The 27670-nt window shown below is 51.2% G+C and overlaps 1 protein-coding gene across 2 annotated transcripts; it reads left to right on the top strand.

Annotated features, from left to right (window-relative positions):
• Positions 1–2560: 2560 nt before the first annotated feature.
• On the top strand, positions 2561–25989 carry snap25a (synaptosome associated protein 25a). 2 transcript variants are annotated; one of them, XM_086166723.1, is made up of 8 exons: positions 2561–2672; positions 13802–13940; positions 14987–15028; positions 16565–16613; positions 19285–19402; positions 22641–22760; positions 23494–23638; positions 24283–25989. In XM_086166723.1, the coding sequence occupies exons 2-8, from the start codon at positions 13869–13871 to the stop codon at positions 24349–24351; spliced, it is 615 nt and encodes a 204-aa protein (XP_086022849.1). In that variant the 5' UTR covers positions 2561–2672; positions 13802–13868; the 3' UTR covers positions 24352–25989. The 2 variants fall into 2 exon arrangements, with proteins under 2 accessions (XP_086022849.1, XP_086022850.1); XM_086166724.1 differs by lacking the exon at positions 19285–19402 and adding an exon at positions 18925–19042.
• The last annotated feature ends 1681 nt before the right edge of the window (positions 25990–27670 follow it).

Here is a 27670-nt window from a genome sequence, read left to right as displayed (position 1 = left end):
CCCCAGACTGACACCTTTTCTGTGAAGTTTAATTAGGACTGAAGTGTGTCTGCAAGGAGAAGAGATCAGCTGGTCTGCTAATCCTCTCCTGCAGCCGACCAGCAGACGGAGTGCCCTGGACGTGCACACACACACACACACACACATAAGCATACTCATGCATAGATGCAGTAGTTCATGCATTCAGGCACGTCCACAATTATGCAAACACACACATACAAACACAACCTCATGCATGTTGATGGACCTTCAGAGGCCCTTTCATGTGTGTGTTGGAGAGCCGTGTGTTCTCGTGGATGAGGAGAAGAAGTTGAGGAGCTTTCTGATGCTCGAGAAGAACCTCCTGCTGATGAATGGAGGTCTTTCCTTCGAAAACCCGTCATTGTGGATCCCGCATCTCGGGGCCGGACGTGCACCGAACCCCGTGGTGTGTGCGTGAGCTGCGGTGTGAGGCGGGAGAAGATGCTGAGTCACTGGAAGAGAAGTGCGTCGCTTCCCTTCAGCTCCGTGGAAATCAGGGCAAACAGCCAGAAGTCGGCGCGGTTTCCCCAGGAGGCGCGGGGATGAATGCATGAACGGAGCCTCTTCATTCATCTCGCCGATTTGGAGATGACCATTATGTAATGGCTGCTTCCTGCCTTATGTAACACTCCTGGAGAACATCTACTCCACACACTGGGACCTTTGGTGAGCAGCTCTGGGATGGAGGATCCGTGCAGACACTGGGCTCTCGGGGGCCTCCACACACACCCCTACACACACACACACACACACACAAGCTGTGTGTAGGGGTGTCATCTTTATGACAACAGATTATGCAATTAGGAGTAGTTTATACCTACATTTATTATCCATTCATTCATTCACCCTCTCAGAAGGCTGAAGCTGTGATAGATCATCCTCATGGGGTGAGTTTTACACACACACACACACACACACTCACACACAGACACACACCCTTATTTCCAACCTCCTGCTGTGTCAGATGGACCTTTCATCCAGGCTATTGTGATCATTGGCTCAGGTGAAACTTCTTCTGCAGAGTGAGAAGGTGATCACCAGCATGGAGCACTGCAGTTCATCCTGCTGATGGATCTTGTGGAAAATTGTTTTTCAAGGATTTCCTCAGGCTTCTTCTGGGTTCCTCCTGCAGTCCAAACACAGGCAGGAGCTTCATGGAGACCCTACGTGGTCCAGACGTGTGGATGGTGTCTCTACATGAGGCCCTGTGATTGGTCCAGGTGGGGGTTTAAGGTATGGGGGGGTGACGGATGAAGGGCCACCTCGTCCTGCACCCGGACTCTGCGTGTCAAACGTGTCTCCTCGGTCTTGGCTGGGATGGAGAAGACGAGAAGGTTCTACAAGGTGTTCGGGAGACACAGTCGAAGGTCTGGAGATGCGAGATGAGGAGGTCACCACAGCCAGAGCTGCTGGAGGGATCTCCTGATCCTGGATCAGCTCATCTCCCCTCCCCCCTATCTATCTATCTATCTATCTATCTATCTATCTATCTATCTATCTATCTATCTATCTATCTATCTATCTATCTATCTATCTATCTATCTATCTATCTATCTATCATCCATCCATCCATCCATCCATCCATCCATCCATCCATCCATCTATCTATCTATCTATCTATCTATCTATCTATCTATCTATCTATCTATCTATCTATCATCCATCCCTCCATCCATCTATCCATCTATCTATCTATCTATCTATCTATCTATCTATCTATCTATCTATCTATCTATCTATCTATCTATCTATCTATCTATCTATCATCCATCATCTATCTATCTATCTATCTATCTATCTATCTATCTATCTATCTATCTATCTATCTATCTATCCATCTATTTATCTATCTATCTATCTATCTATCTATCTATCTATCTATCTATCTATCTATCTATCTATCTATCTATCTATCTATCTATCATCCATCCATCCATCTATCTATCTATCTATCTATCCATCTATCTATCTATCTATCTATCTATCTATCTATCTATCTATCTATCTATCTATCTATCTATCTATCATCCATCATCCATCCCTCCATCCATCTATCCATCTATCTATCTATCTATCTATCTATCTATCTATCTATCTATCTATCTATCTATCTATCTATCTATCTATCTATCTATCTATCTATCTATCTATCTATCTATCTATCTATCTATCTATCTATCTATCTATCTATCATCCATCCACCCACCCACCCATCCATCCATCCATCTGTCATCCATCCATCCATCCATCTATCTATCTATCTATCTATCTATCTATCTATCTATCTATCTATCTATCTATCTATCTATCTATCATGTCCCACCAAGCCCTATCAGCAGTGAGTGAATGAGTGAGTGCAGTTCATCCCTTCATGTCTCATCCAAGATGTTGCTGACCTCACATTCCAACCATCTCCAATATTCAGCTGTTGTGCTGCAGGTGCGATCAGACCCACCAACCCCTCCCTCCACCCCTCTCCCTCTCCCTCTCCCTCTCCCTCTCCCTCTCTCTCTCTCTCTCTCTCTCTCTCAGATATCTATTAAAAGGCGCTGCTGACGTCAGAAGTGTCGGCCATCTTTGAGGAGCCGCTGCTTCCCGTCAGAAGGAGAGGAGGTCCGAGTCTTCACCGTCCAGCCGGGAGAACCGCACAGGTGAGCCGGAGCCGAGAAACACGCACGGATTCTTTTTGTACACGGTCGTGCGGGGCAGGGTGCGGGTTGGATGGATGGATGGATGGATGGGTGGATGGATGGATGGATGGATGGGTGGAGGTAGATGCTGCGTGGACGCGCTGCGCTATAATGCGTAAAGCGGCCGTGGGCGTTTCCGGCTGCGCGCCCACGCCGTGCGTGTCAGGTGTGGAGAAACCCGTGGGTTCGGGGGTCCGAACGCCGCATTGTCAGCGGGGGCGTGGGACCCAGACAGCCCCCCCCCTCCCCACCCACCCACACACACACACGCACACACACGCTGTCGCAGATTCCGAAACCCACGGTCACGTCTGCCGCGGGGACGCGCGTTCGAGGTGGCTGCGGAGGACGTGACGTGACGGTGGAGAGAACTGCGCCACGGGGAAGTTGCGGGGGGGGGCTGCTCCTCCGTCCACGATGCTCCTTTGCGTCACGGGGGGAGTGGGGGGGCTGCGGTGAAACCCGCACTATGACACCGACCCGCACACACACACACACACACACACACACAAACGCATGCACACGAATCTCCCCGTTAGCATCTATCACCTCGGCGACGCGCGTTCCCGTTACGTGCACGCCCCTGCGTGGCGCCCACCGACGCGTGCGTGATCGCGCACGGCCGCGGCGGTGCGGAGAAAAAGCGCGATGCGGACAAACCGCCGCGCGGCGCCCGCGTGCATGACGGGATGGCGACGAATGGCGCACTCGGAAGGATGCCCGTGCACGGACGCGTCACGCACGGGAGAATGATCCGCGTGTGCGTGTGCGGATCGTGGTCCCCATGATGGCGGAGGACGGAGGCTCCTCTGAGGAAGCTGCGGTTGCCATGGCTGCCGCGCACGATGCAGCGTGCACGCGGAGGGGGAGGTGCGGAGGAGCCGCCGAGGGACTCGGAGCTCCACCTCCTGACACACTGCTTCTCACAAACAGCAGCAGTGAGAGGGCTGCTAGATGTTTGCATCCCATCAGGAGATCTTCCCCCAACATGAAGCTGCAGTCTAAGCAAGCCCAGGTCCTTCTAGATGTTGCAGGTAGCTTCCAGAGAACCTGGTGCAGGTCCCGCAGAGCCCGGTGAAGGTCCACGGGAGGTGGACTTCATTCCAAAACCCACAGTGTTTGGCGCTCGAGGGACCAGATGTTACCGCCGGTTCATCTCAGCACCTTCGGCTCACGACATTCAGATGTCGCTTAGCCAAGAAAAGCGCGTGATCCTCACCATTCCAGAGGTTTTCACACGACTCTGAGCTCCACCGGCAGTTCCCGGTCCCCTTCTTGAGCTCCTCTCACGGAGTCCGAGAAGAAGCGTCCAGGAAGGACCAGGAGAAACGTGCAGCGCGGGCTGAAAAACCAGGCAGGGGAGGGCTATCTCTGTCGGGTCGCTCGTCTCCACACACACACACACACACACACACGCGCGTACGCGGGACGATGTGCATGTAAACAAAAACAGGGAAACAAAATGGCTGCCGCAGTGACCGCACAGGCTGAGAGGCTCACCGGTCCTCCAGACGCGCTTCCAGATCCTCGGATGATTTAATCTGCCGCCCAAACAAATATCGGCTCCTGTTGGGGAGACGGGGATTTTAAAGAATCGGAGGAAACGGCCTTCTTCAGCTTCTAGAATCACTTCGGTGTAAACCTGCTGTGTGTGTGTGTGTGTGTGTGTGTGTGCGCGCAGGCTCCTCACAGAAGTAACGCCTAGACTTCCGAAGGCCACTTCGGCCAGCTCCTGTTGTGCTCCCAGGGCGCGTTGGGCGCCGTGACGGAGCGAGGAGGTCCCGCTCCGGCGGCGTTTGCGGGCCGAAGGTCTGTCTTGTGGATATTTATGGTGCTGCAGTGCGGCCTGGGGGGGGTCGGGGTCCACCAGGCAGGTGCGGTGGTTCCTTTGTGCTCCTCACGTGAAGGTGGTCAAATATTGAGCTGAAGCCTCCCGTACCGCCACAACGCGGCGGCCTCGGCGGCACCGGGAGAAGAACGGCTTGAGGAAAATACGCGAGCAGATGGTTTCCCGGATTTGCCAACTGCGGCGGCGCTGCAGTCGGACCCGCCTCCGTCACCTCGTGAAATCCAATCCCTCGAGAAAATGCCGTCGGCCGGCGCCGTTCCACTTCTACCCTCTCCGGCCGACGCAGCTGAGCTTCGGCGCCGGCAGAAAAGCCCCGAGTCACGCCCGTCCTTCGGGGCTTTGCGAGATCGCTGTTTACCAACGTCACTCCCGTTTAGCGGTATTTATATTCGGCAGTATTTCACCGGCTGAAGATGTCACAGTGGCTCGAGATCTATCCTTGTGTCAGGCTCGCTGAAAAATAACTGAGTCTTCATTCATTGAAAGGCAGACCTTTCTAGCGCTCAGCACCAGATATGCGTGTGATACCAGACGCAGCAGGCTGGCAGTGTCGTCTACGGGGAGCCGAGGTCCCGCTCGCTTGGGAACGTAAAGCAGATATATTCTGTTGTAGTGACTTCTTTCTCATTGATCTTATTTTGCCTTAACGAAGCCGATCGATTGTATCCGGAAGGTTCATTTCAGCGTGAAGCGCCCGGAGACCTCCCGGTCCGGGACTTTAATTTGTCCCCCGGTGCTTCAGAAACTCTGGCCTGGTTCTTCCGAATACGCAGTAAACCCTCCGGTGACCTCCTTCCGCCGCCGCTCGCTCGCCGGACTCGGACGGAAGAGTCGCTCCAGGCGTCGAAAGCACGCGTGGCAGAGCGTCATTTATGCCGTCTTTTAACGTGCCCGGAAGGATGGTCTGAAAAGATTATTTGAACGTCGCGTCCCTCAGCGCTGTTCAACGTCACGTCCGTCTCACACCAACTCTCGTTAGATGCTCCGATTATTCCCGACGTCTTCCGACCCCAAATAAAACACGTCGTCGCTCAGCATGTAAATGACATTCCCCAGCGAAGCGCGTGGAATCCTGCACCTTCAGCATCTCCGCAGACGGGGAACTCATTACAAAGACTGATTTTCGCTTTGAATGTACGATTTTAGGGCCGCCTTTTAATGGTATTCATGGACCTTGCAGTTTGGATGCAGATCCATACCGACGGCCGTGAATCTTCTCTGGCTCCCATTAGCGCCGGACGATGAGTCGTTCAGGGCGCTAAGGGACCAGAGACGCTGACATCACTTCTCGGACTCGTCACCCGAGACCGATACTCTTTCAAAAATCACTCAGCGACACTTCCGCTGATTGTAACGTAAACTCAGACTTCCGCAAATGATATACACGTGTCATATTTCCAACTATGGGAACAATCGTCTTCCTCATTTGGCTTCTCCCTGAGCAGGGGTCTGATTCCATCCCGGAACTCCAAAACACTTAGATATAAAACCCTGGTGAATGTTTGCGTGTGACAAACGCCCGTCGGGATCGGCATATTAACTCTTACCGCTGCACGCGGGCGTCTTTACTGGTGGAGCTCTTTGCTTCTCTGACATCCTTTTATTTTATGCGATGGTTTTGCCTCTGTGGACTCCCAGTCGTGTTTTTCATATCTAAGCCTGTTTCAGATACACGTGTCTAGTTTTGACGTTATTGTCGAAGTCAACCCCTTGCTCCGGACCTGCAGATCGTACGAGCGCACTTCCTCTCCGCACCCCGTCAAATGCCTTTTCCAGATGACCTCTGACCTTCTGTGTTCAAATGAGGATCTGTGGATCAAATGATCCAACGAAAGCCGTCCCGTTCCGTGGCTCTTTTCTAAACACGTATGCTGATGACAGCGTGATGATTATGACCAAGATTCCTTTTCTGTCGCTCCAGCGTCATTAATGTGACGAGGTCAGAGGTCACTCTCTGATCAAGCCATAAAACAGAGCGCCGGCCCTTGTTCCCGCGGCGAGCCGAGGTGATTTCCACCGAGGGCGGGCCGATAAACACCTCCCCGGAAATATCCACGGACGTGTCTTGGAGGAATAAGATCGCCGCTTTGACCAACAGGAGCGGCTGAGATGATCAAACCCCTGGCTTATCTTTGTGCTAATGAGGAGAAGACATCGCCGTCGTGACTGTCTGATCAACCCGAAGCTCCGGGGTGGAGAGAACAACCCGGAAGCCTCTCGCTTTACCTTCTGTATTCGTCCGTTGCGAGTGATTTCAGCGTTAACTCTGAATCAGCACAGTCCCCTCCTGAGCCGGCTCGTCCGCTGTACATCTGCAATTGGCTGCATGAGGACGAGACGAACGAGTGACGTGTCCTGGACTAGATGTTTCTGTCTGTGGTTTCCGGACAGCTGAGTAGAGGGAGCGCTTGCGTCCCCCTAATTAGAAAGGTCACCCATGTCGACCTCAGTCGTCCCAGATCTGGCTGTGTCTGAATCCCAGCTCTACGTCTATTATGAAGCAAAATTGATCGGAGCAAGTGCTGTCGAGCAAAACACCGAACCCTTAACTTTGCTCAGGGTTCACCCATGATGTCAAATCCAAAGAAATGAATGACCGTTTCCCACCCGGGGTGAATAAAGTGTCGGGCTGCGGTTTGGTTTGTCCGGACCGAGGTCTTTGCCCTCCGTGGCTCTGGCCGGTCATCCCACCGCGTCACCGACGCCCGGGGAATGACCTGCTCCCTCACATGCCTCGCTGTCCGTCGAGACAGTTGTGTCTGCGGCGGTTTGCGCCAGAAAAAGCATCGAGGGAGTCAGAAGCGATCGTCTGGCGACGGCGGGCAGCTCGGCCTGGAGGACAGCGGACGCTATCGCTTGGGCCGCATCCGTGCGACCCACTTTTTGTCCTTGAGTTGATCATTAATGGTTCATGCTCTCGCACGAAACGTCCGCCGCCGGAAACGGCAAACACGCGGCTTCGTCTAGAGACCCGAGTTTCCGAAAGGGAAATCGGACAAAATGGCAACCACCGCACGCGCACACACACACACGCACACAAACTCGTGTGTGTGAAAAGCTCTATTGTGCTCGCCAAGAACAATGAAGCTCAGACCAGGCAGTGTTCCATCTCACCTCAGTATCTGCTCGTATATAAACGAGACAGGAGCAGCTTTATTGTTACATAAATAGAAACTCAACATTCGCATCTGTCTGCTTGGATTTGTTCGTTAATCACATCCTGAAAATGTAGCAGAGCCGCGATGTCCCTCGGACTCCACCGGAACATTGTCCGGCTTATCTCACCCCGGCCTTTCCAGACGTGACGCTCTGGTCGCTATCGTTTTCCCCAGCCGTCCGCTGTTGTTTTCTCTTATGAATATTAAAGCTGTCATGTCAGCATGTAGCTGTTAGCGCTACTGGTGTGAGTAACAATAGATGATTAGTGCCTGTCCGTCCCAACCCTCGTTCCCCCCCTCTGTCTCCATCACACTTGAGGCAGAAAGCCGCCCACATTGAGCCGGGATCTGTCTGAGGTTCTGGTAAAGGGCGGTGGTTCGAATCTAGATCCAGCTGTCGCGCTCCGGAAGCCTGTCCAGACTTCTTGACTCCCGGGAAGAAAGTAGGACTCGCCTTGTGTCCTCCTGTCCCTCAACCAAGTTAAACGTCTCCCATTTTTGTCCGGCTTGGATCAGGTCTGAACGTTCCTTCCTCCGCTGACCTCCCGCTGACTCCAGAAGTAAGGATGCCGCTGATCACATAAGTCCCTTCGTGAGTTTCTGCTCGATCCCTCAAACATCAGCGCTGCGTTGACGGAGCGGCTGTGGATCGACGCTCCGGGCCGTGTTTGATTTCTGATCACACCGCTTTATTGATTTGCTTCCCTTCTCCTCGTGTCTGTAAGGCACTCGGTCGACATAAACAAACGTTTACTTCCCGGCCCGCAGACTCTGGCTTAGCGTTTGCGGTGGACCTCAGGGTTCTATCCCGGGGCTTCTCGGTCATATCGGCACGCTTGGCCCGGACACGATGGGTGTGTCAAGAGTGTTTAAGACCGATGGAAGCTGATAAGGGCGGCGGAAACCGCTGATGAATGCAGGCGTGCTCGCGGTGTTGTCGAGGAATATGCTCTCCTCGCCACTGACCACTTCCTCCTACGAGGTCCCAGCACTGGTGCGACTCCGGGTCCGGGTTTTCAACCTCCTCACGGGTGGATTCGTCGCAGCTAATCGGAGGCACGGCCTTCTGAGCAGCATGGCTGTACACACACACTTTAACAGCGGAGATCGGTGTGTGATTTTAATAACGGCGAGCACCCCCACCACAGCTTCACTTCCTGCTCTTGATTGCCTCCTTGTTGCCGCGGGGTCGAAAGGTCACCCGAGTACCATTCGCTGCCATAAATGTCAATGGTGATGCAGCACATGTGGACGAGGCGTGTGTGTGTGTGTGAGTCAACGCGCAGCGGCCATCACACAAAGGTGGGTTTGTTTGAAACAAGCAGAGAGGATTGGTACCATAGTTACTGTGTGTGTGTGTGTGTGTGTGTGCTATAAATAGAATTCTGTGACTTTGAGACACGTATTTGTTAGATCTTTTGTGGAAATTGAGGAATTGTACAGAGTGGGGTTTCTCAGAGTTTCTGTGTACAGTAAACCCTCGCTAAAACGCTGTTCACCTTTTGCGGCTTCGCTGTTTCGTGGATCTTTTAGTGCAGTTTTTTTAAATTACAGAATAGTATGTCGTCTTCTGCATCCTAATTGGCTAAGGGACGGTAGACCAGTGTCAACAATCTCCGTGCCCTATCTCTGTACAGCTTGCCAAATTTACGTTTGCAACTTTTCCCCATGACAAAACCCACAATGTCGACGAAACGTTCTGCACCGGTAAAGGCACCTGACGAGGCGCCCAAAAGGAAGAGGAAGATGTTAACTATCGCAGAAAAAGTGGAACTTCTGGAGCTGCTGAATGAAGGTAGAAGCTTTGCGGCTGAAGGGCGCCATCAGGAAATAAATTAATCTACGGTTCGTTATATGAGATGAGATGAGATGAGATGAGAATAACTTTATTAATCCCGAAGGAAATTGTTGTGCCAGAGTTTCATGTAAAAAAAAAATAAAATTAAAAAAAAAACAAAACAGGAATAGATAATAGTAGAAAGGAGGAAGAATAAGAAATATAATGACATATGAATTGTCTAACTGTTAGCAGTAACTACAAAGATTGAAGATTCCCTGCAGCTGAGGGAAGAAGAATTAAAAAAAAATAAAATAAAATAAAAAAATTAAAAATAAAAAAATAAATAAATAAACCGATAAAAAAATATATATATATATATATATAAAAGGAGGGAAATAACAGAAGAAGAAAAAAAGAGTGCTGGCAATTACCCATAAATATGTTCGTCTCTCGGAAAAAGATTCCCGCACCACAGTCTTCAGTAAAAAAAAAACGTTACAGCCGAGCAAATTGAGAGCAACTGTGAAATACATGTGAGTCACAATGCGTCCAACCTCGTATTGACTATTAGAATCTATTAGAATTATTATTTGACTGTACAGTATTTCTAAAAACTATCATAGTTATTTGTAAGAAAACGTTCATTTTTTTTTTTTTTTTTTTTTAAATGCTTGGGCCTGAAAACAGGTTTTGATTTTTGGTTTAATTCTACAGTACAGCATTGTATTCTATAATAATTCTAAAATAAAGCTGGATTTTCGCCTATTGTGGGTTATTTTTAGAACATCAGCCCCGAAATGAAAGAGGGTTCACTGTACTGTGTATCTCATGGACCTTCCACACCTTAGCAAGTCAGTAGAGATTAAACTCCACCGTGGTGTGTGAGGCCAGAGACCTTAGTCATCCCATAATGTTTCCATGGCAACAGGCCGGTCAGCAGGCAGCAGCCGGCAGGTGCAAGCAGGGTGACCTTCCTCGGGTGAAGGTATCTGGGGGAAGCGTGGTCCGGACGGCCTGTGGTCCAAACCTTACCGCTGATGAATCACATGCATGTGTCCCGGAGGGTCAGCCAAGTCAGCATTTAATCAGTGTGTGAGTGTGTGTGTGTGTGTGTGTGTGTGTGTCCTCTGAGACGATGGGATATTTCATGGATGACAGAGCAGCCTGGCAGTGAAAGGTCACAGGTTTGATCCTCCTCTTCCTCCCATCGCAACCTGCTCCATTACTCCAGGCTGCTTAATGGCCAAGATGGAAGCTCAGAGTGGCGTCAGCGAATCGGACGCGTTGTTACTCACCTCGCTTTGCAATTACCGTGATTTAAACCCGCTGTTAAATCAGACACACACTTAGAGAGTCAGGATTTATACGCCGCGTGTGTCACTGGAGATTGGACCGGGAGACGCCTTCAGCTAGAAACATCTCCATGCATCTGGGACCTGGACTGGAGGAGACCTTTCCTCCAAATATGTAGCTTGACCGGTCCAGGTTCTTCTCAATATCCAGATCCATTCCACGGGTCCACCTGTCCAGCAGCTGGGCCGGTCCATCTCTGAGCATGGGTGATCCATTCACCCTAGAAATCTCTCCTGGAGGTCTCCAGGTGTTGGGACGGTTTGTTGCTTGGTTCCACCCGGAGTCAGGGATTCAAGAAGGCCTAAAGAGGTCAAGTCTCAAAAGACCTCGACCGCCCGATGTCTCCAAGATCATCCGCTCCATCGTCCCCATGGGGGGAAGATGGGATGGAGCTCCTGCAGGTGTGGGGTCAAAGGTTAGAATGACCTCATCATCGTGAATCAGAACGGGGTCTCAGCCTACTTTTGGACGTCTTCCACCTCCAGGAAGGTCGGTCCTTCCTGTGGCTCCTGGCTTGAAAGGTCTTCTGATCTGCCACCTGCTGACCTCCAGGTTCTTCATAGAGCAGAAACCGCTGGACGGATCCTTTTTCCAGTTGAAGAACACACCGCCTCTCCGGATTTTATTTCCAGCTCTATTCCGGACCGTACCCGAACCTTTGGAAGGCGCCTAGATCTCCTGATCTTCCTCCAGTCTGCGGATGATCAGCCACAGTCGGAACATCGGAGGAAGGGACATGCAGAAGATGGAATCCCGGGTTCTCGCTTTTGGGCTTTTGCGGTCTTTATCCAGCTTCTTCCAGGGCTTGGAGAACATCCTACAAGGAGACGTACCCGAACCTGAGGCGTAGACTTTTCCGTTGGTCGTCGTCCGGTCTTGTTGAGGCGGCTGGACTTCGACCGGGACCGACCCGGACCTGGAGGTCAGAGAGCCGCCTCCTGCGCTCCCGCAGCGGAGGAGGACCTTCTGCCCACGCAGACGACGCCATCATAAATTCTTCATTTCACGTGCGAACGCGCTCGGCCGTGTTTCCATCCGACGCTTACGTAAAGCCGTGGCGGCGGGCGGGTTTGATGGTGGCGAGACGGGCAGAGCGCCGGACCGGTAACGGAGAGGGAAAGGAGAAGGTCAGTTTGTCGGGTGAAAACCTCTAATCCCGTGGATGGTGTTACGTAACGGCGCTGTGAAGTGTGCTGGCCTGCATGAGGCGGCGCCGACCACGCTGGGCTTTACATAAGCCAACATGGCTGCCGGCGCTGTGAGGGAACGGGGGAGGGGAGAGCTCCAGGAAGAAGTGGAGGGTCTTCATGTGTCTGCGGTTTTCCCTCCGTTCTTCACGGCTCAGCCTCCAAGCCCGAGGCTGCTCCAGAACCAGCCTCTGCCCAAAATAACTCCTTCGCGGGCTCCTCGGCCTCCTCCGCCCCGCTGTGAAGGAGCTCCGCATCGCCGTCGGCAACCGCGGTAGGCGGCTTTCCCACCGCCCCTGCTGGGATTTCTACCTTTCCGTCCCCGCTCTCCAGCTTCTCCTGGCTCCTCCCAGTCCAAATATACTCAGGAGCTTCAATGGAGAGCGTACGTTGTCCAGACGTGTGAAGGCTTGCACGTCTCTACATGAGGCCCTGTGATTGGTCGCCCGCTCGCAGCTGGACCAGCTCCTGCTGTCCTGCTCCTGCACGATACTTCATCAACCTGCAGGACCTTCTGCAGGTTGATGGAAGTATCGTGATCACGTAAACCTCCTTCAGCAACAGGGCTGTCGCTGTCTGTCTGTCTGTCTGTCAATCATCTGCAGATGGTCTGAGGACCTGCAGGTGGATGAAGACATGAACGCAGAAGTACACCTCATAAGCGTTTGGTCCATGGATGACTTGGAGCTTCATATCCAGCATGATGTGAAGCAAGGGATGGAAACGCAGATGGTCTTGAGATCATCTGCCGCCTCCCGGAGGCTTTTATTTCACGAGCCATGGTTGTGGATGATTAGATGATGTCAAATGTCACACGCTTCTTCACGTCCGCCTCCTCGAGCGAGGAAATCACATCCCGGGAAGATGAATATCTACGTGCTGTCCATGTGTGGAGTTTCAGGAGGTCTTCGGTGACTTATTCCAGCAAGGTCGTTTCTGAAGTACTGGTTGTTGTTGAGGAGGTCCACCATAGGAGGATGTTCGTCTTAGGTGAAACAAACATCAGTTGCTTTCTATTTCCTTCAACGTTGAAGGTGTTGGTTGTCAAAGTCTCAGGCGGGCTTCCCTGCGCACAGTGTTTGGATGGTGATCTGGAGAGGAGCGCCTCCTTCTTCTTCTTTTTCTGGTTTGGTCTGCAATCTGAACGGCCCAGAAGGTTGTCCACTTTGTTAGTCCTTTGCAGAGTCCCGTCTGATAGTGCGGAGATCTTCGGTGATCCATGGAGGAGACGATCATCCATGTTTGGCTGCTCGGCTTTGCAAACCCTGGCGCGCCTTGTAATGTCGTAGCTAACAGGCTAACAGGCCCACTAATCTGACAAAATGCACATCAGCCGTCTCATTCTCAGACTACCATTCCCCCCCTACACACACACACACACACACACACACACACGGCTTTACCTAATTAGCTTCATCTGTCTGATAAACAAACACACAGCTAGCGTCAGCGCCAGCCGTTTGCTGCTGCTGTTCCTGACCTTGCCGAAGGTCACGTCCCCGATAATGACTGTTTTCAAGGGATGGAGAGGAAAAGCGGGCTGATGCCGCCGCCGCCGCCGCCGCCGCCACCGTAAAGCTCCTCTCAAAGCTCTGAGATGACCATCCAGCTGGAAGTGGCCGTCGGTTGTGAAGCGTCGTAGCGCGTTGTGGTTGATCTTCCAGGCGGTTCCTGGTCGCTGGTGGAAGAGAAGCTTCTCTGCTGCGGCTCTGCGAGGAATTTAACCACCTGTGTGTAACAGCAGCCTCCTGTGTCTCCTCCAGCTCCCCCCGGATTCCCTGATCTTCTCATCCCGTTTGGAGACCCTCTCCAGCCCCGGGCCCAGCAGCCATGGCAGACGATGCAGACATGCGCAACGAGCTGTCGGACATGCAGCAACGTGCCGACCAGCTGGCCGACGAGGTGAGAGCCACGGGCCTCGTGTACTCGACACATTACACTCGCGCGCGCTGAAATGACGGATCGGAGGCAAAAACCTAAATGTGGATAAAATCAGAACTGAAAATAACCCTAGCAACACACGTGTGTGTGTGTGTGTGTGTGCGGTGCAAATGTGTCCTGTTTTATGTGTCGGAATCAAAGCTTGTATTTGACCTTGTGAGCATTTTATTGTGCATGTGTGTGAGTGTGTGTGTTTGTGTGTGTGTGTGTGTGTGTGAGCCCCAGTCGTGGCCTGGAGCAAACCGGCGCCTCCTGTTTCCCATATGAATCACTCTGACATAGATGAGCAGAATATTAAACGCACACAAACACACACACAGACACACAAACGCGGGAAAATCGGGCACAAAATGGCGGCAGCAGAACGCCGTTTGTGCTCTTGTCGCTCCGGCGAGCGCTCCCATCCGTTAATGGCCGTCTGCACGGGGGGGCCACGGCGGAGATACGGGAGAGCGTCCGAGCAAACAAACACAGAGGGGACGAGAGGCAGAATAAGAAGCGGGAGCTCCCGGCTCGGCCTCCCCTCATTGGCTCCCCTCAGCAACGGACGCTCTCATTGGCTCAGGGGGACCTCGTGGTCTCTGACAGAAGCAGAGGAAGGGAGGTCTTCCCAGACGTACCCAAACATTATATAACGTCCTACTATTGATACAGAACAAAGGGTTTAATCTGCGATTTTAACCATGATTTGACTGTGTTGTGATGTGTTATTCAACCTGCAAATTTAATGAATCAATTTTAATTTGCTCTATTAATTCAATCTGTTGATGGAATCTATAAATTATTGTGTTTATTCCAGCGTCTCATGGAGTCAGCGGGTTTCATCTCCAAGTCAACCTATTCTTCAACCCGCGATTAAACCCATTCATTCAATCTGTTATTCGGACAGATAGGCACACGGATCGTCCTCAGACGATCATCACACACACTCACACACACACCCTGCTTTGCTGAGTGCGTTTGTGTCCATGACGGTGCTGACCATGTCTTCCTTGGTTCCTCCACAGTCTCTGGAAAGCACCCGTCGCATGCTGCAGCTGGTGGAGGAGGTGAGGCCGTCCTTCTTCTATCTCACTGTCATGTCCCGCCACTGAGGTTGAGGGCGATGCGGAAGAGGGATAGGATCAGAGGATAAGAAGTAGAAGACAAAATTTGCGGGAATTGCGGCATCTCACAGGCTGCAGGAAGGGATGAGATCGGGTGGTTCACGCCGTCGATCCGAGCCAGATCTGCAGGATACACACCCGCTGCGTCCTCAGCAGGCGTCTTATTGGTTTCTGGGATGGAAGGTCGACCGTTTCGGGGGCCATCGGTCCAAAGACCATCATCTCTAGAAGGAAACCGAGAAGATAAAAGGAATGCAAAGGAGATGAACGGTCCAGTTGGGGTTCGGGTGGAGGACATGGGCTCGATGCGACGTCCTCTCACCTCCCTGAAGCATCTTACTGCTCCATATCCCCCAGCACCACTGGCAGGAACTCAATGGAAGCGCCTGAATCCAGCAGGACTATTGAGAAGAACCAGTTTGCAGGAACTTAGAGGAACTCTGAGGGTTGTGTTGGAGATGAAGCCACCAGTGAACTGGATGGAACTCCAGATAGAAGGCTAGAACCTCATAGTCCTCAGCCGGTGGGTTGTCTCCTGTCTCCTGGTGGAGGCTGAAGCACAGAACCGCCCGAACTGCAGGGCTGAACCCTCACAAGAGCTGAGGAGGCAGGTGTGTGTGTGTGTGTGTGTGTGTGTGCCCAAGCATTCGAACTGTATTCAGGCTTATCAGGGGCAGGCAGCAGCTGGCTTTATGTGCCGTGGTGCGTTCAAAGACAAACAGAGCAGGGGAAGGCTGTGAGGGACCTGATGGAGCTCCATCGACATCCTGGTCTCTTACATCTCCAACACCTCCAACGCCTCCGTCCGTGTCTGATGGCTGGGTTTTCGGATCAGTGAATTCCTCCCCCTCTTCTCTGGTTTGTTCCTCCTGTCGCAGGAAGCAGGAGGAGGCTGCAACCTGAAGGCTAAAGTCTCAGATCAATTCGCTAGCTTAGAATTGAGGCTAACGTGACAGTTGTTTTTTAAGATAGCCAAAGTTCCAAATGAACAATAATAATACTAGATATGATAATAATAAGAATAAGAAGAAGAAGAATGGGGAATCGTCCGTGCATCCTTTGTCCCAGCCATCTGACCAGGTTCGCGGTCGTAGCTAAGCTAGGCTGCTAGGCTACATGGCGATAGTAGGTAGCAAGTTGAACTTTATGCAATTCAGAACCGGAAATGAAAAGGATCATCTGGTCTGAAGGCAGACCTCAGCTAGTTTCAGGTTAGCTTACTTTGGCTGCTCTGAGGAGAACATCTGTCACAGCCGTGGAGATACCTTGGAGACAAATCTGCGGCGTGAAGAAGAGGGGAGTGGGGTTGTTGTGCTGGAGCTGAGATGTTTCGGTGGGATTCCCACAATGCTGCTGGGTTACCTGTGAAAGACTTCATCAGTGTCATCAGTATACACACACACACACACACACACATGTATGTGGCTGATGGTGTTGTATCTTCATCCTGACCCCTGCTGTCTGGTCCTCCTCCTCCAGAGCAAAGATGCTGGCATCAGGACTCTGGTCATGCTGGATGAGCAAGGAGGTGAGTGTGGAATTATGGGATGTGGTGTTCCCCTGCAGGTGTGGTCCGGGCACACCTGGATCTCACGCAGGTGCTTTTCCTTCTCGGACGGTTGATGGGATGGCATCCCGGGAGGTGGAACTCCGTGCATGCGTGATCTGATCTCCAGCTGACCTTCTGACAATGTTGTTGATTTCTGCTTCCTTTGACCTTTGGTTGGACCTTCTAACGTACCCTTTGGTTTGGCTTTAACCGCTCCTTTGTTTTGCCGGCAGCTTTTCTTTCTTTCTTTCCTTCTTTCTTTCTTCCTTAATTTATTTCAGCAAAAAGGAAAAGCCTGAAAGTGCCCAAAAGCAGAGAGAAGGGCGGTGAGGGGCGTCCCTGACCTGTGCGTGAAGGAGGCAGGTCCACTTTTGGACCTTCAGCCCTTTCGGGCTGTTTGGGTCAAACTGGCCCAGAACGAGGCCGAGATTTTGATCCGAATGCAAATGCGGACCGGGATGTTGTTCTCGTCGGTCTCCTAGGAAACCGGGCAGGGTTATGATTTGGCCTCTGTGTGAAGTTCTCCTCCCGGTCCACGCCAGGAGTTTAAAGATACTCAAAGGATGGTTCGTATATATTCATAGAGCAGGCGGCACAGGGGGACAGAGGTCACGACTTTGTTGGTCCCCCATCGGATGCCCGCATGGGGTCCTTCCTACGTGGGTTCCTCTCGGTTCTCCGGGTTCCTCCCAGTCCAGAAACATGCAAGAGGTCCAGCGGAGACCCGGCATTGTCCGGAGGTGCGGACGGTTGGGTGTGTCTGTTGGTGAGCCCCCCCCCCCCCCTCGCCGAGGCCAACTGGGATAGGCTCCGCCCCCTGCGACCCTGCGGGGACATGTAGGGCCGGACTCTGATCGATGGTGGAGGTGGAGGGTCGAGGCCTCCACGGAACCACCCGTGTTCTGGGACGGTGCGAGGAGGAACCCGGAGAACCTGGAGGAACCCCCTTTGGCGGACGTCGGAGCCAATCACATATGACCGACGGGACCGGCGTGTCGGACCAGTCTGACCCGAATAGAGCCCGGGCGCTCGACTCCAGGGGGTCTCCAGGAGGCCCCTGAGGGCCCTGCCTCCTCGCGGACAGAGAAGAGAAGCCGTTGGTTTAGGCGGCACCGGCAGAAGATCTGCTGCTGAGCGATCCAGCCTTTGTAAAACCCCTGGTTCCTGCAGCTTCTTACGCCCTCCCAGCCATGGGCAGCGGCGGCCTCTGCTCCGATTGGACCGTGGCTGTCACGGGCCCCGCCCCCCAGGTCAAACGCGCAAGCCCCGTGATTGGACGCGGCCTCGCTCCACAAGCAACCGGGGGTTTTACAAATTCCAGGGTCAGAGAAGAAGAACCTTCTCCATGTCCAGGTGTGCCCTCCCCTCCTCTGAATCCTGCTCCTTTATCAGCCACAACGGGAGCTCTGTGTTCTGCTGATCAGTCACCCGCCAAACACCAACGCGAGGAGGCACCAGGACCTCCTACGCTCCTCACACTCTCCTCCGAGGAGCCTCAGATAACGTCCACCTTAGCGAGCGCTAGCTGGGCCTCAGCTAACAGACCAGCTCCTGTCGGTGAAAAATTTCATTCATAAACAGCCTGTTCGGGCTACGCTGCAGCGCTAGCTAACGCCGCACAACGAATCGGTCAATACATAACGAAGCGCCACGTCGCGTCCAACGGTGTGCGTTGCCACGGAGACGTATTCCAACAGTGTGTAAGGGGGGGGGGGGACCGGATGCACAAAATCCCCGCCTGCTTTTATTTTGAAATCTCACTGCGGCGTCAATCAGTGGACGTTCACGCCAGTCCAGAGCTGGAGGTCTGCAGGTGGACAGCCGGCCTCGTCTGACATCCCAAAACAAAGCAAAGTAATCAGATTACAATCCGACACGCTCCTCAGCCGGTGGCGAAAACCTTTACATCTTTCATTCACATTATTCTCACATGCAAATAAACACCGCTTGTTTTTCTTGAAGTGAATGGACGCCCACTGACCTGACCTGCAGATTGCACACACACACACACACACACACACACACACACACACACGGCCCCTGGCACGCAGACGTGCTCAGAGGCGCTCGTCACTCCGTTCTAATCCTATCTTATGAATTAACAAGTAGCAGACACACCTTTTATATCCTCCTACATGGTCGCCACACATGCACACACACACTCACGTATACACATGCATATTCACATGCGCACACGCATACACACGCGCGGCGTGGTGACTGAGTTGCTGCTCTTCCTCTCTGTGCCGATGAATTCACTGCACTGCTGTCGTCCCTTTGTCCCGACCAGAGCAACTCGACCGTGTCGAGGACGGCATGAACCATATCAACCAAGACATGAAGGAAGCCGAGAAAAATTTAAAAGATTTAGGGAAATGCTGTGGGCTTTTCATATGTCCATGTAACAAGTAGGTACTGACAACGGGCCTCCAAGGTTTCTCACGTCTGTGGTGGCGTCCAGTTCTTCCTCTTTTGATTTCTTCCGTTTTTTTCTTTGGTTATTTTTTTTTTCCGTTCTGACCTTTCTTTCGTCACAGTGAGTGTCTGAAGTTGTTGTCTTCTCTCCCTTGTCTTCTTTCTATCTCTCTCTGCCTCCTCCTCTCTGCTCGGGCTCCGTTCTGTCGGGGATAAATGACTCGGGTTTAATCAGAGCAACTGGAGCGCATCGAGGAGGGGATGGACCAAATCAATAAGGACATGAAGGATGCAGAAAAGAATTTGAACGATCTAGGGAAATTCTGTGGTCTTTGCTCCTGTCCATGTAACAAGTAGGTGCTGCTTGCCTGCCTGCCTGCCTGCCATTAAAGACACCAGTCAATATCTGAGACACAAAGCGAGGTAGAAGTGATATTGTTGTGGCTATCAAACCGGCAGTCCGCTCTGCTCCAGCCCAGACACCCCCGCCCCGCCCCGCCCCGCCCCGCCCCGGCCTCCTCACGCCCCGGGGCCTGAAGGTCGAACTGAATCCCTCCGCGGATCTTTCCGTAGGAGACGTCCGCGACGGTCCGCGAGCCACCGAAAGGCTCCTTCGGCATGAGAAGGCGTCGCCGCCTCCGGGTTTTGTCCCGGTCGTAAACGGGCGGGGTGTCGAGGCGTCCACGCGACGTCACACCTCTCGTCCCAGAAGCCTCGTCTTCATGCTTCGCCGGTCTCCTAAGCCCAGGGAGGCAGGAGGAGCCGCTGACCCGCCGAGTCCCGGAGACAGGGAGGGGTCAAAGCGTCCAGTCCTCAGAGCAGCCACGAGCTAAGCTAATGCTAAAGGGTTCACGTTCCGTGTGGAGATCGCCAGAAGACCCCCGGCCCTGAGTGAGCTTCTCCTAATTCCAGTCACGTCTGGCTGAAGCTCAAAGTCCCTCCCCTCCTGTCACACCTTTGCTTAGACGCTCCTCTTTGCAGAGATGTTCCTCTAACAAATCCAGGCCACCTTGTGTGTATATCACATACACACCTCGTTGTGTGTATGTGATATACACACACACCTGGTTGTGTGAGTGTCAGTCAAACAGAACGGCGTCGTCGCAATAGAAACCCTTATCATGAAGGATAGGAGGATCTTCATCCCGGTCCAGATATTCTGGTCCCTGGATCCTCGTCCCGGTAATAGACTTTCAGTTCGACTTTCATGCCCTCGGCGTGGATCTTCCCGCCGGACCGGCCCGTGGCCGCACAGCGAGGCGTCGTCCCGGGCTCTCGGGCTCTCAGCCTCCAGCGGTCCATCGGGTTCACGACGGGAATGTAGCGCCGAGGTCAGACGGGCCCCCGCGGCCGAGCTGGACCGAGCCGGCCCCGGTTCATCTAAGAGAGCCTCCTCCGAGCCCTAACCTCCAAAAGCCCCAGAAGCCTCCTCCTCCCCCGCAGACACACTCTCGCCCACTGACCGCTGAGCTCACGTTGCATAAACCCCAAGGAGCAGGGCTGGGGCTCCAGAAGCATCCTGGAGCTGAGATCCCAGAAGAGCTCCACGTGGAGCGCAGAACGTGGCGATCTCGTCCCCACGATGCCTCTGGTCGACCCGAGTGTTTGACACTTCTCCTCATCTGCATGATCTCGCCCACCATACACTGCTCTAACATGCACTAGACCTTCACCTCTGCGGGCAGCGAGACCTTTTTCTGTTGTTTACGTTCCCCGAACCCCACCACCACCACCACCACCACCACCACCACCACCGAACACCAGTGACATGGAATGACGAGCATGACCCTCTGAATGCTCATGCATGCATGACAGTGACACTCGTGACGGCCATGTGACCCGTAGCCACGGCGACCGTGATGCCGATGTAAATGATGTACGTGATGTTCTCCTGGGAGCAGGAGCTTCTAGCTTAGCCTGCCATGGTAGAAAGAACCCATGAAAGGGGACGGGCCTCGGGTAAGTATCCCGGATTAGCCGGCCTTTGCGATGCCCCGCCGGCCCCGGACCAGATGGTCCCGGTCTCCTGGGGGGTCTCGCTCGCATCCACCTGGACGACGGCGCCGAACGTCCGATCAGAGAAGGCCGTGGGAAGGAAGCTTCCGAACAAACGGACATCCTTTCCGACAGACGTCTACGTGAGGTAGACGGTTGGAGATGCCGGTCCGTCCTCCAGGCAGCCGGGCGGCGCCGCAAGCGGGAGATCCGACCACCCGAGAAGCCGCGGGCCCGTCGGGACGGCGGCGATCTCCGAATGTGTCATGCAGATACGCAAACAAAGAGCTCAATGCAGTCAAGAGCCGACACGGACCTTCAGTGAGGACACACTCCAGATGTTTGCAGCCTTCTACCAAGACATGCCTCGATGGGAGAGCAGAGGCTTCAAGCCTAGAAGTCTGAGGTGGAAATGAGAAAGCAACGCACGAAGCACAATGTGCGTGTGAGTACATGAGTGTGTGTGTGTGTGAGTGTCCTCAGAGAGAGCAGGAAGTGGGTCAGGACAGTGACGTCCTCTCGCTGGATGCAAGCGCTCCTCCACCGCTGTGTCTGCAGCCGTCCGCCACTGCAAGCTCACGCTCCTCCACGGACGCCAGAAGACAAAACAACCCAGAAGATCCATCCCTGCGGCGTCAGGCAGCTCCCACCAACCCGGCACGCCGCCGTCCTCCTCTGCTGGAGGTCACATGGAGGTCCAGGTCACCTTAGGAACCTGATGGAGGCAGATCACTTTCCCGCCTTGTGGAACCTAATTATATTTTCTCAGATCAGTCAGAGCAAAGCTGGTTAGAGGAAGAAGGACTTGGACGGAGTGTCCTTGTGTGTGTGTGTCCTTGTGTGTGTGTGTGTGTGTGTGTGTGTGTGTGGAGGGGGGTTCCCTCTCAGCAGAGCCTCCATTCAGGCTGCTCCAGGACCTTCAGAGGGGTTTGTGGTGTCCAGGGTGGGTTCTAGGTTCTGGGTCCCAGAGGATTGACTCTCTCTGAACTTGTTTCTTCAGTTTTCTTCTCTTGCTTTAGTTCCTTCTGTCGTCCCTCCCATTGGTGTGTGTGTGTGTGTGTGTGTGTGTGTATGTGTGTGTGTGTGTGTGTGTGTGTGTGTTGGCCCAGAGCGTCTCCTTTGTTCTCTGTCTGACTGCGACATTCAGACTTATTTTTTGGGGGCTGGGTGGGGTAGGGGGTCATCACACACACACACACACACACACACACACACACACACACCCTCACCTCGGAGGCTCATAAGTGCATGTTTTCTTTTTCTTGTTTCTTTATTTTTGTTCGATTTGTTTGACCAGACTCATAGAAGGTCTGCCTGACTGTGCAGCATGTTCTACCTCCCAGATAGAACCCCACACATAATGCCCCGCCCCCTGCCCCCCCCCCCCCCATGCCCCCCCCCCCCCAGCCCCTCCAGTCCATGCCTGCTGTGCTTTGCTTCATCTAGTCTAGTTCCTCCTGTGGCTGTGTGCTGGATGCATGAACCAGCTGGCCTGGAGCTACTGCTCTGTAGATGTGCCTGTAGGAGAGCAGCCTGCTTGAGGCGACCGCCGGCGTGGCGCCGAGAAGTAACCCCACCTTCGCTGTTGGCCTCCAGGATGAAGAGCGGCGCCAGCAAGGCCTGGGGGAACAACCAGGACGGGGTGGTTGCCAGTCAGCCGGCCCGCGTGGTGGACGAGCGCGAACAGATGGCCATCAGTGGGGGCTTCATCCGCAGGTGAGACCTCCGCCTCACACACACACACACACACACACACACACACAGGTCAGCCGTGGAGGACATTGGGGCGTACTCACACAGGTCAGGGCTGGAGAACTAGACCGTCGTCACGATCATCTCGCTGATTCCACGTCGACGTGTCGGCAGCCCGAGAACCTCCGTAGACCGCAAACCGCTCGCTATTGGATAACAATGATAGCATGCTAACATAGACTTTATTTAAAAAAAAAACGCCATGGCTACATTTTGTTATATACAGTTACATACACTTCTATCGTCATCGAATTATAGCACTAATATTTAGCAACATATTAGCATTATATCGTTACATATATTTGTGTAATCACATATAGCTATGTATATGATAAAATGCTTTATAGTTCCATTCAGGTATATTAAGTTATATAGAATCACATAATATATTCATATAGCCTTGACTTTGACACTTTATAGTTTTATTTATATGTCTTATTCTCCCCCTCTTTTTTTTTTTACTGTTTTTTACAATTTCCTACTATTATTTATTATTGTTATGTTTTTACTTGAAACTCTGGCACAACAATTTCCTTCGGGATAAATAAAGTTGTTCTTATTCTTATATATTTACATGTAGCGGTGCCTCCAGCAGCATTGCTGTCCGCCAGGTTTGAGACCTGGTCCTCCATACACAGGTTCTCCAATACGCACAATTTTTACAGCATGGGTGTGACAAGCGTGCATGTGCGTGCAGGGTAACAGACGACGCTCGGGAAAATGAAATGGACGAGAATTTGGAGCAGGTGGGAGGTATCATTGGAAATCTGCGTCACATGGCCCTGGACATGGGCAACGAGATCGACACCCAGAACCGCCAGATCGACAGGATCATGGAGAAGGTGAGTCTCACTTTCACACACACACACACACACACAACTCTCAGTGTTTTGTGCTCTGGGTTTGGGGAGGGAGGAAACTTGAATTTTATAAAACGTGGATTTTCATATACTCAGAAATCTGATTTAAACAGCCAACAACAACGACTGTTAACAATGTGAGCCGCTGTTTGACGCCCACACAGTCCCGTTCCCGTTGCTGGTGACTTAAACCCAGAGTCAGGTCAGGGAAAGGTCAAACCAAGGCCATGTGGAGGTCAGATCAAGGTCACATTAAGGTGAAATTAAGGTGACGTCAAGGTCAAATTCTGTCAAAATTATTGACAGATCATAGTGAAATTGACATTATATTAACCCTATAACACTAATGTTAAAATAAGTAACACCATTGGGAGTAACACAATAACCTGGATAAAATACAGTTTTCATCAATTTATAGATGGGGTTAGGGAGGAGGGAAACAAACATACAATTAATAACATCAGTGAGCAGCCTGAAGCTTGCGTGGGTGAAAATCACCTGACGTAAATGTTCTAGGGTTAAGGTCAACTTATGTTCCCGTGAAGGTCAAGTGAAGGTCAAGGCTAGTCAGGGAGTCGCAGCTCGATAGGTGAGCGACTGATTCCCCCTCTTTTTCTTCGTCCCAGGCCGACTCAAACAAGACCAGGATCGACGAGGCCAACCAGCGCGCCACAAAGATGCTGGGCAGTGGCTAAGCGCCCGGGGCTCCTCCGCCCGCGGCTCTTCGTCGCCGGGCGCCACCATGCTTCTCATCATGATATTGACCTTCTAGGTTTGCACACATGCACATATCACCCCGCGGGCTCGCCCGCCCCTTCGGCCATTGTAAATGTTGTTCTGTGTGTCGTCCGTCTGGCTTTTTCAAGATGATTGTCCTCGTGAAAAGATGATTTCTTAAACTCCACGTGTCTTTCTTTCCAAAGGTTGTATATAGTGCTGAGTTGATGGCTCTCTGGCTCACATGTCAAGTTTTTATTCTCTCTATCAATATATTTATATATATATATATACACATATATATATATATATATATATATATATATCATATATTATGACGTATCATATAACACACACACACACACACACACACACATATATATATATATATACACATATATATATATATATATACATATTTAGAAAACTGCTTTGGATGACAAGTATATAATAGGAATGATGTTTGTTTTTGTTCCTTTTCTGAGTATCTGAGTATCGTCTTAGTAGAGCTGTGTCATTCCACGTAGCGGCTGCTCCTTATTTAGCATCATGGCGGCGGAAGTGAGATGGCAAAGGCGCGCAGAAGGCTCGCCAGGCGGCGGTTTGGCGGACAGCACTTAGCAAATCGGACAGGCAGAACACTTGCTCCTCCATTCGCGGTCATACTGAGTCATACTGAGTTACTGTTTAGACGATGTGCAACTAGACTCTGTAGCTGTATTAGACATTGCATTCCAAGTGACGTGAATTGTGCGTTCTCTGCATGACAAATGGTAGATTTTAGTCTTATAAATAAACCTGTCTGAAAAAAAAGCTATAAAAAATGCTAACACGGCAGTAGCGAATTGACGAAAACCGCATGCTCAGTATTAGGACACAGTGGATCGTCCCATTACTCCTGCAAGTTTGCAATAGTGCCACTTCTTTCTGTCTCGATATATTTACCGACTGTGACCATCTTGTTGTAAAATAATAATAATAAGGGATCAAAAAAGCGAGGGTTCGAGAAAAAACAAGAGGACTCGGGGGTTGTATTGCAAAAAAAAACAAAAAAACAAAAACAAAAAAAAACAAAAAAAAAAACAAAAGACCTGTTTTCTAAACGATTATGCAGTTCAGCGTTGATCGATGACATTACTCTGAGAGTGGAGGGCTGGTCGTACTGTAACATAGGTTTTGGATGCTCTGAAAAAAATAAATGAAAAAAAAAAAAAACAAACGTTTGCAATGTAAAGCAAAGACGCATATTTCTGAGAGACCTTACTTTTATAAGAGACTGTATCTGTAAGTTTATTCTCCCCATGTGGTTTGTTATTGGTTGAAATAATGAAAAACAAAGATAACTACACACTGAAACAAAAAAAAAACATACAAAAGGGTTTTGTTTTCCTTCGGTTGCTTCTGTACTTTAGAGCTATGCACACCAAATCACCAAAATGTCAAGTAGTTAGAGTTACGGTGATTCGATTCCCAAACCTGAATGACACAATAGGTTCAACTGTGAGATTGATGTCCTCAACGCATGTAATATTAAAGACTCCCTCTGTATCCTGTCAGTGTGTGAAGTGGTGGACATTTTGTAGCTATAGCTGATTGATTAAAAGTAATAAACCCGACCGTCTTCTCTTTCTCTTCATTGCCGCCGTCGCTGATTTTGCAGATTTTGGTGCGGGATCGTAAAATCCCTGCAGGTTAACGGGGTGCCCAAGAATAACCCATTTACGGCGGCTCATATTCACCCATTCACACGCACGCTCGAGAGGCCACCGACCCGTGAACCACACTGGACTCACACTGGAGGTTTATTCTTGACAATGCTCCTCTGTCTTCAACGTCAACATTCTTCATCACCGTCGGTTTCCACAAAGAGATGTTACAATAAATATGAAATTCAAGTTTTACGAGATCTTACCCAAATACGGGCAGATCATATTTATTTCAACTCAATCCTAAACTTCAAATCCACTCGATAAGTCTCAGAAGAACGAGGGATGGATGGATTAGTCATGAATTCTTCTTTTGCTTTGGGCTTGTCCCTTCAGGGGTCCCCCTAGCCAATCAGCCTCCTCCATCTAACCCTGTCCTCTTTCACTGTGTCCACAAATCTCCTCTCTGGTCTTCCTCTAGACCTCCTGCCTGGCAGCTCCAACCCAAAGGTCCTTCTACCAATATATTCACCATCTCTATTCTGTCTTGCCGGCTTGTCCGTCACCACTACAAATAAGAAGGAGCTCAGAGTTGATCCCCGATGGAGTCCCACCTCCACCTTGAACTTCATTACACCTACAGCACAGCGCACCTCTGTCTCACAGCTAGCATACATGTCCTGCACCGACCGGTCTAATATACTTCTCTGCCATTCCAGATTTCCTTATACAATACCAGAGCTCCCCTCTTGGCACCATGTCTAGGTCTACAAAAACACAACGCAGCTCCCTCTGGCCTTCTCTGCTCTTCTCTACCAGTATTCTCAAAGCAAATACTTCATCTGTAGTACTCTTCTTAGGCATGAAGCCATCCCTCTGCTCTGTCTAGTTTTCACTACTCTTCGCCATAACTTTATAGTATGGCTCATCAACTTTATCCCTGTATAGCTGTACCCTAATCCATTCATTGGAAAAGTCAAAACCAAACCTAAAACATCTGAAAACATTTGACCTGAAAACCCTTCAAATGGTTGATCCCAACATTCCTCAGGGTCCCTGCGAGAATACCTTGGGTAAGTCTAGCTCCATTGCACTTCTCTCTGCGGCCATTCTGAGAGAAGTGTCCTCAGTTTGAACGTCCAGAACATTCTGAAACGCTGAGCGTCCTCAAACTGTGAGCTGTACTGCTGAAAGAGACACTGTGTTTGAACAATGGAGGTTTGCACCATTATGTCGGACTCAGAAGACAAACATTCAGATGCAAGCAAAATGAAGACGCACTTCCACGCAGCTGCTGAGTCCTTCAGGCGTGGTGAAGAAATTCATGCCTGGGACTGAATTTCATTCAGTTTAATTCTGCAAAAGCTCACCCTTCAATTCTGTTTTTGTGCAACGTCACGAAGAAGAAACAGGAAATGAACACAAAGGTGATAAATCATACAATTTTAGCATTGAAGCGTGCCACACCTGCAGCTTGGTCTCCTCTGGATGAACCTTCTTGAAGAACACTTGTCCCACCCAATGATCCAGAATGATTGAACGGTGGTCCACAAAACTTACCGATAGGCCTAATTTTTCTTGTTTGTTATTGGGTTTCTTATACATCCGTACGCAGATGACACCCTGTGTATTCTTTGTTTTCATTGATCAA

The sequence above is a fragment of the Fistularia commersonii genome, chromosome 20 (genome assembly GCF_037954325.1).
Source record: "Fistularia commersonii isolate RoL2024-O1a breed Wild chromosome 20, RoL_Fcom_v1.0, whole genome shotgun sequence".
Lineage (NCBI taxonomy): Eukaryota > Metazoa > Chordata > Actinopteri > Syngnathiformes > Fistulariidae > Fistularia > Fistularia commersonii.
Note: the sequence above shows the minus strand (reverse complement) of the source record. Positions and strands in the feature narration are given on the sequence as shown.